We start from the raw sequence: 12705 nt of genomic DNA, 5'->3' as shown, positions 1-12705 counted from the left end.
CATTAGCTTTAAAATAGAACTTCTCACCCTGAATTATCATATAATAATAATTTCACAAATTAACCAGTATCTGAAACAGCTGAAAACAGATCTGAACAGCAGCTTTGGAAATCATTACAATAACTTTATTTCTCCAAACTTTATACAGTCCATAACCAAATTCATCAAGTAAACTCATGATCCAAGGTAATAGTATAATTCTTATAATTCAACTGAGAACTTCATATCTAATGTATAATACTCCACAGGCCACATCTACAGAATAAAACCTACATCATCTGGATGTATAGCAAATACAGTGTAAAATAAAGATCACAGGTCATTAAATGAGTAACTAAGAGTAGTGAACATCATGAAATTAAAAAAACAACAACATAACATTACCTAACTTAATAACAAAACTCCAAACATTAGTTAAAGCAAGAAGTGTATAAATCCCCAGCATGGTAAAGAGCTCTTTGCTTTCATCAAAAATGTTCCAAACTTCATAATGTTTTTATATTTTGTATAACAATATGTAAGAACACGAAGGTGTAGTATATATAGGCCAAAATACCCATCCTGAGAGGAACAGAATAGGTCTGCTGAAAAACAGATTTGACAAGGTGCCTTATTACAGAGCACAGTGGAACCCCTCTAAAGCAGTCACCTTCAGGACTGAGACAAACTGGCCTGATGAAAGGGGTTCCACTGTACATAATTAGGGACTATGTAAACAAAAAAAGGGACTGTGATTAAATGACTGCTTTCAAAGGGTGACCGAATCTCAGGGGTGGCCACTTAGAGGGGTTCCACTGTAGTTCTAAATTTATTTGAATAAATGATATCATAAAAATAAATTAAAAGATTGGATGCAATTTAAAATACGAATGAAATATCTTTATTAAATAACAAACACAGAGTACATGCTTAAACTGTCATTTGTTACTTGATTTAAATTAACTAATTACTAAAATATTTTATTACAATAAAAAGGTAGAAGATACATGATACACTTATACATCACTGTTTTAACTTCTTTTGCTACAGACTTAACCTCAAGCTAGTTATTATATTTAAGTTGAAAAAAAATCTACACAGGTACATTAGTCAAGACCTACAGTAACTTCCTTTTGCTCTCGTAGCTACTTATATGCAACACAGATGCAGCATACACTGCATCTGTAGTTAATCCATTACCTACCAAGTATTTCAAAGTATTAATGATGGTAAGAGTTGCACAGTATTTTCATGTAATACCTTACAGATCATTAATCACAGTTAACCTCATACCACAATCCTAATATCCACAGCAAATCCTTTATTTTCATTCACATGTTGTTTTATGTAGTTTTCTTTCCCAAATTGATCCAGTTGTGCTAAAAAATACTATTAAATGGCTTTACATACAGTTCAGACACGTGTAAGACCTCGTACATATTTATTGACATATATATTGCCATATACATGTTATATTTATAGGTTGTCACAAACACAAATAACTTCATAAATAATCTGCCAACAGTTCTAGTAGAACATACTTTGGTAATATTATCAGGTTACATTAGAAGACTATGTCTGAATAACCTCTGCACTGTAATTTAATGTAATCTATGAACCAATAAACTCAATACCTTTTTTCTTTTTTGACATCACAAGTCAATTACAAACTTCATTCAGATTAAATTCTCATAAATCGGGATTAGCATTCCTGCTGCTATTACAGTATATGTCAGTACACATTCAGAAGTAAAACAACTCCTTCACTGCAATGAAGAAGTAATAGGCTCTTCAGATGTATGGGTAAAGAGACAGAGAAACATGAAAGATGATATGTAGAACTGTCAATTAGCTATATTAATGGGCAATTTATTCTCAAAAACTTCTCAGCATTTAGTATACAAAGCTACTTGGTAATTAGGAAAACAAAAGTTGTAACAGTCTTTCAAATGAGTTTTTTAATTCATATATATCACCTACACTGTTGATGTACTGGGTATCAAAGTGACATCTAATTTGAGCAGCTATCGCTCAATATCATACAAATCTCTCTCTCAGCTAGTGAAACTCTGCTCAAAAGCTTCAAATGTAAAGGTTAAAATCTTTTTGGTACACCTTATCTCACCCATCCTAACTGCAGTAACCGAGTAGTAATCGCATAATGTAGTACATACATCATATCACACACCACCACCTGAGAGTTCAAAAGCAAGAAATATTATTTCTGCAATCATTAGCTTTTCAACCAGTTGATCATCTTAGATGCTCATGACCTAAATAATCCAGATGTTATAATCTGCCTAGCTCTGACTGCTACATTAGTGCCTGAATGCATTGTTTCACAAAAATCCATAACAGCAGATATTTTAATTATTATGAACTGTTGGCATGATTCAATCACTCGCAGCATAATTAAGTGTATAAAAGAAAAGTCATAAATAAATTTTTGTAAACATAGTCAATGGAGCAGTATTTGCATGTATTTACTGTTTATGTATGGGAAACCAGCACAGCAATGTTGACCTCACTAAATGTTCTGTCAAAATATGGATGAAGAGAAATTTCAAAAATGTTTTGATAACAAGTTTGTATGTTTGAAATGTTTTTTGTTTAAAAGTCTATTTTTGCCTGCCATAGCAGATATCAAAATTTAAAAGACAATCTGAAAATGATTCATACACTGATTTTATAAAGTTAACAAATATAACCTGCAGTTTTGTTCTGAATTTATCATTTATTAAAAATTTTCTTGCATCTTGTTCCAGTGGCAATACTCTAATCTGCAGTCATAAATTTTCAAAAGATATTTTATTAACATTATATATAAAACAGTTCCTTTTTAATTTTTGTTTTAAAACACTGTACTTAATTTTCTTTTTTAAAAGTTTTGCAATAACATGATGCTTATCAAAGTCTACATCATTATAACAAGACCTAAAGCAATATTGCAAAAAAAACAAAACCATCAGTATAACATGTCCTAAACAAGTATAGAAAGTCTGACAACAAAATAGTAAAAACACATTACAACAACAAATTGTAGATCAGTACAGCAAAGTGTATATCAATTCAATGGTAGGTACTGAGATAGCTATTCCAGAAAGTTGAACAGAAATACCTGTCTTTTCAGCATTCTGTAATGTGTCTCATAACTGTCCTATTTTTTTTACACTTGGACAAACACAAGAATGCTGGCAGTTGCATATTTCATAAATTAGTACATTTCCACAGATGCAAATAACTCTTTATATTGTCCATACTCTCTTGGTAATACAATAAACATATTTTTACAGTCTAATAAACATTCAATGCCAATTTTATCTTTATCTATGAATTTAAAGTTCTATTTCGCTTCTAAAATATTAACTATGAATGTGTTCAGTATTGTTAATACTTTTAAATGGAGCTGAGGCTCAAAATTAGCAAAAGTTGCTTATGTGCCAAATTACTGGCATTAGACATCTGAATGATTAAGTATTAAAAACAATTTATCCTGATGCATTTGTGTTACTGACTGCATTCAAGCTCTTTTGTAGTATAGAAGGCACTGAATTATTCAAGTTAAGCTACTCATTAACTGAATGGTTATAAAACCTTTCATCTATATGACTGTTCAAGTTTGTGATGATAAAGTTTAAATCGAGTAGTATCAATTTGTAGGATGTCAGCAACAATTTGACCAACTGTCCAAGCTGCTTCTTACCTCTAGACTCAGTAATTAACTCATTTGACTTGTCCTGAATGACCAAATTAGTACTCTCAGCACTTAACCTCAAATCTTTGGAACTGAAGTGGAATCAAACAATGCTCTTGCCCTAATTTGATTTCTGCGCAATCTTGACGACCCTGGCTCCTATCTTAATGAAACTACTCAGCGAACAAGAGGGCCTCTTCAGCTGGAGCTGAGTGACTCCTGTGTTGTTAGCATGCATCAAACCCACATTCAATCTTCAATGTTCTAAATTCATTTTTTACTGCCTTACCATAGCACCTCTTCTGTCAAGGAGGCCTCTTCTAGCTGTTAACATACAAACTGGTGCACATCAACCAACATAAACCATAACCACTTCACATATTTTTTGTGAAAATTGTGGCATGTTCTTTTAGAGGGAGGACAATATATCACACACCTACAGTTAGCAAAACTTCCTGCACAAACATGAACATCATTTGTGAACTTGTTAAATTTCTACTCAGTTGTGTGACATACCATCATGACATAATAAATCTGTCCCTGTCAATCTGGATGGGATTAACAAACTTAGCACACAGGTGTCTGACAGTCTTTATTGCTTGCTCTACTAAACCATGAGATTGGGGATAATAATGCAAAGTGGGTATCTTCACAACACCCAATAACTCACACAATCCACACAGTGGGCTGTTGAAACTAGTTCTCTGATTCATATAGATGTCTTCAGCTGCTTTTAACCAGTCACAGATTGTACCAACACACTAAAAAGTGGATAAGCATTAGTAACTTTCTGATTCACATATCACACCACAATTTAAAGGTAAGGATTTAAGTGCTGGTAAGATTATTTTTTTCATGACAGACCAGTGAATTCCAGTTAGTGCAACATGATCAGGACATACCCTGATCTGCTGGGTACAGATGTCAAAAATAAAATCAGAAACTGCAGAAAACAAAATCTGGTTAACCACATGATGCAGCATATTAAAATACAGACACAGTTTTATTGAAAAAAATACCAAGCTATCTTCATTTATACTTAGCATGAATAATTACTACACAGTAGAAGTAAAATAAGATTAATATTAAAATATAGCCTGATATTTTACTGAAAATGTAGCATACAATATAATTTCAAAAAACTCCAAAGTTATGTAAACTATAAACAACTTAACCTTAAACAAATGGCTTAATGCATTTGTAATAAATTATAGATTCATACCTTTCACTAACAATTATTTATTACCACTTACATGTCGGGCCACTGTCATCTTCCAGTGAATATAGGTAGAAATTACATGAAACACCCACACAGATTTTTTCACCAAATACATCCAAGCACTGTGGTTGACCAGGGAGTTGAATTTCTTTATACTTCTGATGGCGAACCTTCATACGAGTTATCTCATAAATAGTCAGCTACAAAAAGAAATATACTGTAAGTACAATAACTTCACAAGTTTTTATGACAGTAAGGTGCACAAAAGTTGGTAATTTTAAGTTAATATAATAGCTAAAGGCATTCCATCCTTTTGATTTCTTTCTTTTACCAATGATGTAAAATCACTTTAAATAGTGTATATTAAACAAAATCAGTTATTGTAGTCCAACTTACATAACATGGTTCATTTCTTCTGCAAATACATTACCCCCTCTTTTTTTATTTTTATTATTATAAATAGTCACAATTAATTACACCCAAACCTAAAATACAATTACTTCAGGAGTATTCACTAACCACAAATATGAAATTCACCTATTAAAAAGTATGTGTAGTTCATCAAATAGATATAAAATCCAACATACTACTGAAAAAAACATTTGGAAAGTTAATAGCTCTAATTAACAACATACAAAAAATTCATACAGCAATAATGTGTTCATAAAGAATCAGCAGCAAATGAAACATTTGTGCAAGTTGACTGATGATCATTGACAATTAATAATAATAAAAAAAATTAATCACACCTAGATACATTCAATAGGTAACAGGTATTAAGCAAAATACATGAACTAAAACCTTTGAAGTTCACTATATCTGGGCATCCATTAATTGAAAATACGTTGAATTAACACATACTTTAATATGAATTACATACATACATTACATATCCACAAGTGAAAGTACTAAAATCAAAAACTGGACACAAGTAAAATCTACACAGCACACAGAATTGTGGAGAACTATATATACGTACATTATATCCACAAGTGAAAGCACTGAAACCAAACTGGGTGTACATGAACTTCACACAGCACACTGGATTATGAATAATTATAATGTACATTATATCCAAAAGTATTCAAACCAAATTAGGTGTACACAAAATCCACACAGCCTGGTTGATTGTAAAGAATTATATATGTATGTTACATCCACAAGTATTAAAAGGAAACCAAGTGTAATAAAATCAACACAGCACCAGAATTGTAAAGAAATATGTACATTCCATCCACAGGTGAAAGTACTAAAAGCAAAACGACTGTACATGAAATACACAAAGTGCACCAGATTGTGAGAAATTATGCAAGTACAATGAATCCACAAGTGACAATATTAAAACCAAACAAAGTACACAAAACCCACACAGAATAACAAACTGCATACACAGTATCTACAATGTAGACCAATTAGGTATATTAAAACCATCCACTTCTTCAGTTATGGATGCAAAAACAACTGAGCAAATGGGATCTACATCAGATTGACTGTACATACGTTTGTACAATACATCAACCACATATATAACATGTAAAAAAATGTTGGTAATTCTGCATAAAGTATACAGAAAGCATGATTTATGCATATGAAATATACAAAAACCACCTGCTATGTATATAAAAACATTATAGTAGATCACCTTTCTATAACTAATCCACATAACAGATTTTCTTCACAAACAAAGTAATTTAAAAGAAATATGTGTAACACCAGTCTCTTGATGATATTAACAATAATTTAAGATAAAGAGTTAATGCAACAAGAATCACAACTATACCCATCTGTTGATGCTGACAGTTAATGTAACAAGAATCATACCAATACCTGTCTCTTTACAGCTGCAGTAAAATAATAATGAAGTCCAGTAGCTCTATCTACTGCTTCTAGACTGGATACACAGAAAGTCACACATCCTTTAGTGTCGGGCACTTTAATCCATTCAACTTCATGACCATCAAGAGCTCCTACAGGGATCAGTCTCAGTTGTCGTTGCTTGGCTGTATACATTAATAAAACAACTGATGTTGAAGTCTTATGATGTGTAAAGCTCATTAAAGATCTAGATACACCTCTATGATATAAAGTAGCTGTAAACGTTTTACACTGTGAAAGCGTTTAAAAAAGAAACATCCTCTCTATTTGAGCCTACCAAGTTTTAAGTGATACAGGTGAAGGCCCAAAAAGAACAAACACACTACAGAATAGTTTTTAAACTAAAAGCCAAAGTCAAAATTAGTATCTGCAGTGTATAAGACCATGATGACTGAAACTCGTCTACAAAATCCATGGCACTGTTAGCTGAACCAAAAACTTAAAATGTGTAAGAAAACTCATGTTAAGGAATTCTTTTTAATATTCTTGTTCAATCAAAAGGTTATATATATACTGGCTCTTTGAACAGAATTTCTTTAAAGTCCAGTAGATACATGTGCTCATGCCTCTACCTCTTAATATTCCACATAAGAGGCTATTACAAGCACAATTTATAACTGTAAGCTACTATAGCACACAAAGGTAATACATAATGAATCATTTTTATGCCATGTGCCAATATTTTCATTTAAAAGTCACTTGTATATGTCATAGTCTGGCAGTAACATAAAATTTTTGGCATTAGATGAAATAAAATATGCACTTTCGAAACATTCCATCAAATAGACATAAAATGTCTGGAATAAAAGTAGGTTAAGTAACCAAACATATAAATAAATGTTTCTCAACAGTATGTAACCTCACCATTACAAACCATGTCCCTCTGATAGCCAATGATAAACTGTTCCTTTAAAGTGTACTCACCAAAAAAAGACTTTATAAAAAAATAAAATCCAATATGTTCGTTTTCATTAGTGCTTGATAAGAGAACTCATTCTAACAGGAGACTTATTCATAGTTTCTAATACAAGTTGTCCACACAAAATTCTTCCTATTTTTCTTTCATGTTTGATATTTTCCTGATAAAACCTGCTTCCCGTATATGTTGGCAACAATTTTTATTATGGTCATTTGAATAGACCTTTTCTGGCTCTTTTATTATTATTATTTATCATTGTCTTGTATTTTAATTTGATTCTTTCATGAACTCATTCAGTATTTTTTTCTTTTATTTCCAGCTTTTAACTAGCTTACTCGGAAAAGATAATCTACCAACGATTATCATTTCTTCTATTCTCTCTGGAAGAATTTTTCCTACTTCTGACTTTTTGTTACTATTCTGTAAAAAGCAGTTTAACCAACACACATTTCCTCTTCCATGCACTTATCTAACAGACTTCCTGTAGCTCCAATTTTTTTCTAGCATAATGTAGTTACCTACCTGACCTTTGATATATAAACTGCTATGTGTTTATCTAGAATTTCTTTTAAGGTTCTGACTAGTACTTAGTATTTAAATTATGGCTGTTAGTGATTTTTCTAAAAAAAAATATTTCCAAGACTTCCTCCACAACTTACTAACTGGTATAGGCACTGGATACAAATGTTTCTTCTAGGGAAAAACAAGCAATAACCTCTTTCTGTTCGCTAATTTCTACAACTGGTGGACAAACAACATTTATTTTTCTTAAAATACTTGCCTGTGATGACTATTAATAACTGCTCATCCTCAATGTATTCTATCTGAGATACCTTCTTTCCATCACCAATCTTTGCCATTTCTGTAAAACAAGAGTAGAGTATAACTTCTGAGAAGTTAAGAGAAAACAAATTATGTATATAGAGAATGAGGCCAAAAACTTTCTCCCAATGACACAAAACAAAAAGCAAAAATCTAGCTAAATTACGTAATGTACAAGATCTGAGGCTGAGAAACTTTAAATTAGTACACACACGCTAGGAATTACCTGTATTAGTTTTTCAGCAGCTTAGTTACATTGCATCAAAATGTTACATGAGAAATTATGTATTTAACTCTAAAAACTATACACATAAGTCTTAAAAACACAACAGCCTGAAAAGTACAAGTTGGATAAAAGTTTTATTTATATAAAAAAACACAATACAATAGAATACATCTTCTACTCAGCTATTTGTGCATTCTGTATTTACTATAGAGCTACTAAGGTTATTTATCATTTCTAATTAACCTTCTAATTTAGAATTACTGACGACCTAGTCAACAGTACCCTACCATCTATCACATGCATTAAAGTGTGCAGCAAATATTTTGTAATAGAGCATGGATTTGAACTTAGCTTGCAAACTCCAAAATCCAAAATTCTACCATCCTAAAAAGCATGACTAGCCTTGCAATAAATGTTTACACTTTATGAAAGGTAAAGTGATTAAACCTGGATTTCTTTTCTTTTTATCTGATAGTATATCATGGGAATTATCTATGACTGATAAAACTGAGTTTTAGCACAGTTTATTCATATCACAATAATTAATTCATTTTTCAATTCATAAACAGTGGCATTCACTCCTGAAAGAAACAATAAGTCAGTATCAAATTCAAGTTGAGATCTATACTGACTTGAATAAGAGGCAAAAAAGAATTCCAAGTTCCCAGAAATTATTAAATAAAACTCTTGTACAATGGTCAATAGAGAATTTCTTCCATGTGGTTAAAGCAGTGGAAAATCTTGTGTGTGTGTGTGTGTGTGTGAGCGTATACACATATAATCCCCATCACATATTCACACAGGTTTTAACAGCAGTTCAATATTTAGAATTATGAAAAACTCATAAGATTAGTAACCTTCTTACCATCTCTATCCAAGTCCATGCAGTACAAACCTTCTTCTGTTCCCAACACTACACGATCTTGATCTGTAGAAAGAAAAACAGGCTTAGTGTCAATATTTCTACTGCAATTATGAAACAAAAGTAAACCTTCTTATATCTAATAAAAAGACAAAACATACAGAAAAATGGACAAGTTGTATAAAAACACATTACTCATTTGAAATTGTTTTAAAGCCAACAAACACCAAAACCACATCCCAATTAGGCAAGACTAATCACCATGAATTACTAATGTGTATAATTAACCACAACTAAAAAAACAGACTAAATTACTATTGTGACTGTTAGATAATTCTCATTTGATTTTCTTTCAACTAATAAAGCTGTATGATTAAAACACTCTTTAAGAATTTGTTTACAAAGTTTTAGATCTTTGTAACAGATTTCTCTTCCTGATATTCATCTATACCCAGTTATTACCTAAATAATCATCTTGAGTTATCCCTAGTATACCTTTAAACAATAGCAACTGCTAGCCTGCTACTTACTCATTGTACTAAAAAAAATTGGGTTTCTGGAAGTGTTTAGGTTTCACATTAGGTTTCTTGTTTGTTACTTTCTATTTCATCCTACTTTATTTCTTATTATTATGGATTTTTGACCTACTAATTCCTTTGTTTCTAGTTGTTAATTATCAAATAAGAAAATGTTTTATTTTGTTCTGTTTTTATTACTGTTTTCAAAATGTATTTTTTTAAATTTATAGTGATAGGTTTTATAATTATTCAAGTCTGTATTTACTTACTATAAACTATACCAGTTGTGGCTTATAAAGATACACTTACAACTATCAAAAATATCCTTGAACTGTTTAATACTAAAAACAATATAATTAAATCTTTAAAGTTTTTATGGCATACAATGATGAAAGCTGGTGAGAGACCTGAATTGACTACCCTAATATTAAAAATGAAAAATCAAGCTATTCTGCAAATTTTCTCCATTTTTTTTTATTTAGTTCAATAGGAACCTAAAATCAGAGGTTTCAAAATATTACTTCTGCTCCACATTTTTGTTGCCACAAGTAAGTCACTGTCTATCATATTTGTGTGTGCGCGCACATGTATATGCATTAAAACAAATATATGTTAAAGTGTTAAAAGCTTTTAGTATAATGGAACTGTCAGGTTTAATATTTGTGATATAATTAAAAACAGCTGTTATTTCCCCACATTTGTCTTATCTTAACTAATCCATTAAGGATTTCAAATCAGTTCTAGACTTTTGTATTGAATGAAAAAAAATGCAGTCTAAATTATATTTATTTGAATACCAGAAATACAAGTTGTCCATTTTTAAACTTTTTAATCCTCTCCTTCATCAGCAATGATTATCGTCACTAACATATGAACATAACAATAAATTAAACACACAAAATCACTTATGATTTAATTAGTTTTAATAAGTATATTCAGGATGAAATAGAAACTCAACTCAAACGTATTATTCTATTTTACTAAATACATTATCATCCCAGTGTCATTTACATTATTGGACAATTATCAAGAGAATCAAGATAAGTAACTTACCTGGAAAGATATTTTTATATGTATTGCAATCACTTCAATTTCATAATTTTTAAGCTACTTAATATAATCTGGGAAGGATAACTAATTAAAACAAAATTCTTATGTACTTAGGCTTAGAAAAGCTTAACAGAATTCATAAGTTATATAAAGATAAAAAGCAATGAGAAAATACTTTCAATATTGATGTTATTCACTGTCACAACTATTTCAATAAAATAAATACATACACTGAGGTAAAAACTTACCAATTACAGCTAATGATAGGATATTTTTGGTGACTGCCATTGTACTATCAAAAATCTCTTTTACTTCATAAACCTTGAAAATAAACACTGACAGTTAACACAATCATCCATATCAGCAGAACCATATTTAATAAAGATTAGTGTCATCTACTAACTAATACTGTCATTGTAAAATGGATCCTGTACAGTATCAAAATTATTACTAAACTAGGTCTTCTATTTACTTTTCAACCATTACCCTAGACACACTTATGCTCATGAATGGTTTATTTAGAAGTCAAATTGCAATTTATTTTTTTAAAATAAAATCTGTGTTATTATAAACTGAACTTATGATATTTAAAAATTGTTATCATAAGGACAACAAAAACAAGATTAAAAATTCAGTGTCCTTTAATATTTATTTGCTTATTTGGATGGATAATGACAAATTTCACTGACCAGCTTTTAAGGAACCACCCAGATGCATCCACAGGTTAATGTTTTTTGTAAAGAGTATTGGAATAGTAACAGCTAAACAACAGTATTTACTCCCTGTTCTCTGTATCTAATTGGTAATGTAAAGAATCTAATATATACAAAAATATTAAAAGGTAACATACGAGATTCACACAAGTGGTATATTTAAAAGAAAATATTTTAAAACATAATTATTGTAAGTTATTTCGATTAAATATGTAAATAGAACACAAGTGATGTGTTAAAGAAGGATAAGAACTCACCACAACAAGTCATTTGGTGTTGACGTCAACCACAAATTAATTTAATTTGTATTTCAAAACTTAGAGTTAGTTTAAATAATAACCTACTTTCTGACAGGGAAGGTTATTTCTGCGAAGAACACGATGTAATTCACTCAAGAGATCGACCCATTTTCTCTTATCAGCTTCTTTTTCTACCATTATTAGTGTATGATTCTTGGTGTTTGGGTAGTCCAGAAGAGAGGTAGTTACCTGCACAGGTACACAACACAGTTACATAAACAAACTCTGACAACTGGTAAGACCCTAACTTTTAATTGGCTTGTTTAAGTCACTTGAGAAACTGTAACTTACCAACAATTTCAATTATAATACTAACAATTTTATTAAACAAATCTGTCAATAATAAACTTTTTAAACAATCGTGAACATTCACATATTAAACAAGTTACTAACAGAAGTACTTGGATATATTATAACAAATATTAAGACACATTTTAAAGCTGTTTTTATGCTAAAAGATATCACGATCAAAGTTTACTATTTCTCATTAAACATACCTACTTTGTACTGAACTATAGTAAGCTTTTTT

The 12705-nt window shown here is 30.7% G+C and overlaps 1 protein-coding gene across 3 annotated transcripts in view; it reads right to left on the bottom strand.

The window, feature by feature from the left end:
- LOC143249448 (serine/threonine-protein kinase MRCK alpha-like) overlaps window positions 1–12705 on the bottom strand; it is a 135939-nt gene that overhangs the window by 23511 nt on the left and 99723 nt on the right. For all 3 annotated transcript variants that reach the window (XM_076499303.1, XM_076499305.1, XM_076499304.1), the window contains 6 exons: window positions 12222–12365; window positions 11413–11485; window positions 9600–9662; window positions 8468–8548; window positions 6720–6892; window positions 4927–5092 (listed from right to left, as the gene is read on the bottom strand). In XM_076499303.1, coding sequence (XP_076355418.1) covers window positions 4927–5092; window positions 6720–6892; window positions 8468–8548; window positions 9600–9662; window positions 11413–11485; window positions 12222–12365 — 700 coding nt within the window. The remainder of the gene's footprint in view (window positions 1–4926; window positions 5093–6719; window positions 6893–8467; window positions 8549–9599; window positions 9663–11412; window positions 11486–12221; window positions 12366–12705) is intronic.

Source organism: Tachypleus tridentatus, chromosome 4 (assembly GCF_004210375.1).
Source record: "Tachypleus tridentatus isolate NWPU-2018 chromosome 4, ASM421037v1, whole genome shotgun sequence".
Lineage (NCBI taxonomy): Eukaryota > Metazoa > Arthropoda > Merostomata > Xiphosura > Limulidae > Tachypleus > Tachypleus tridentatus.
The sequence above is the reverse complement of the archived record's forward strand: the minus strand, read 5'-3'. Positions and strand labels throughout refer to the sequence as shown.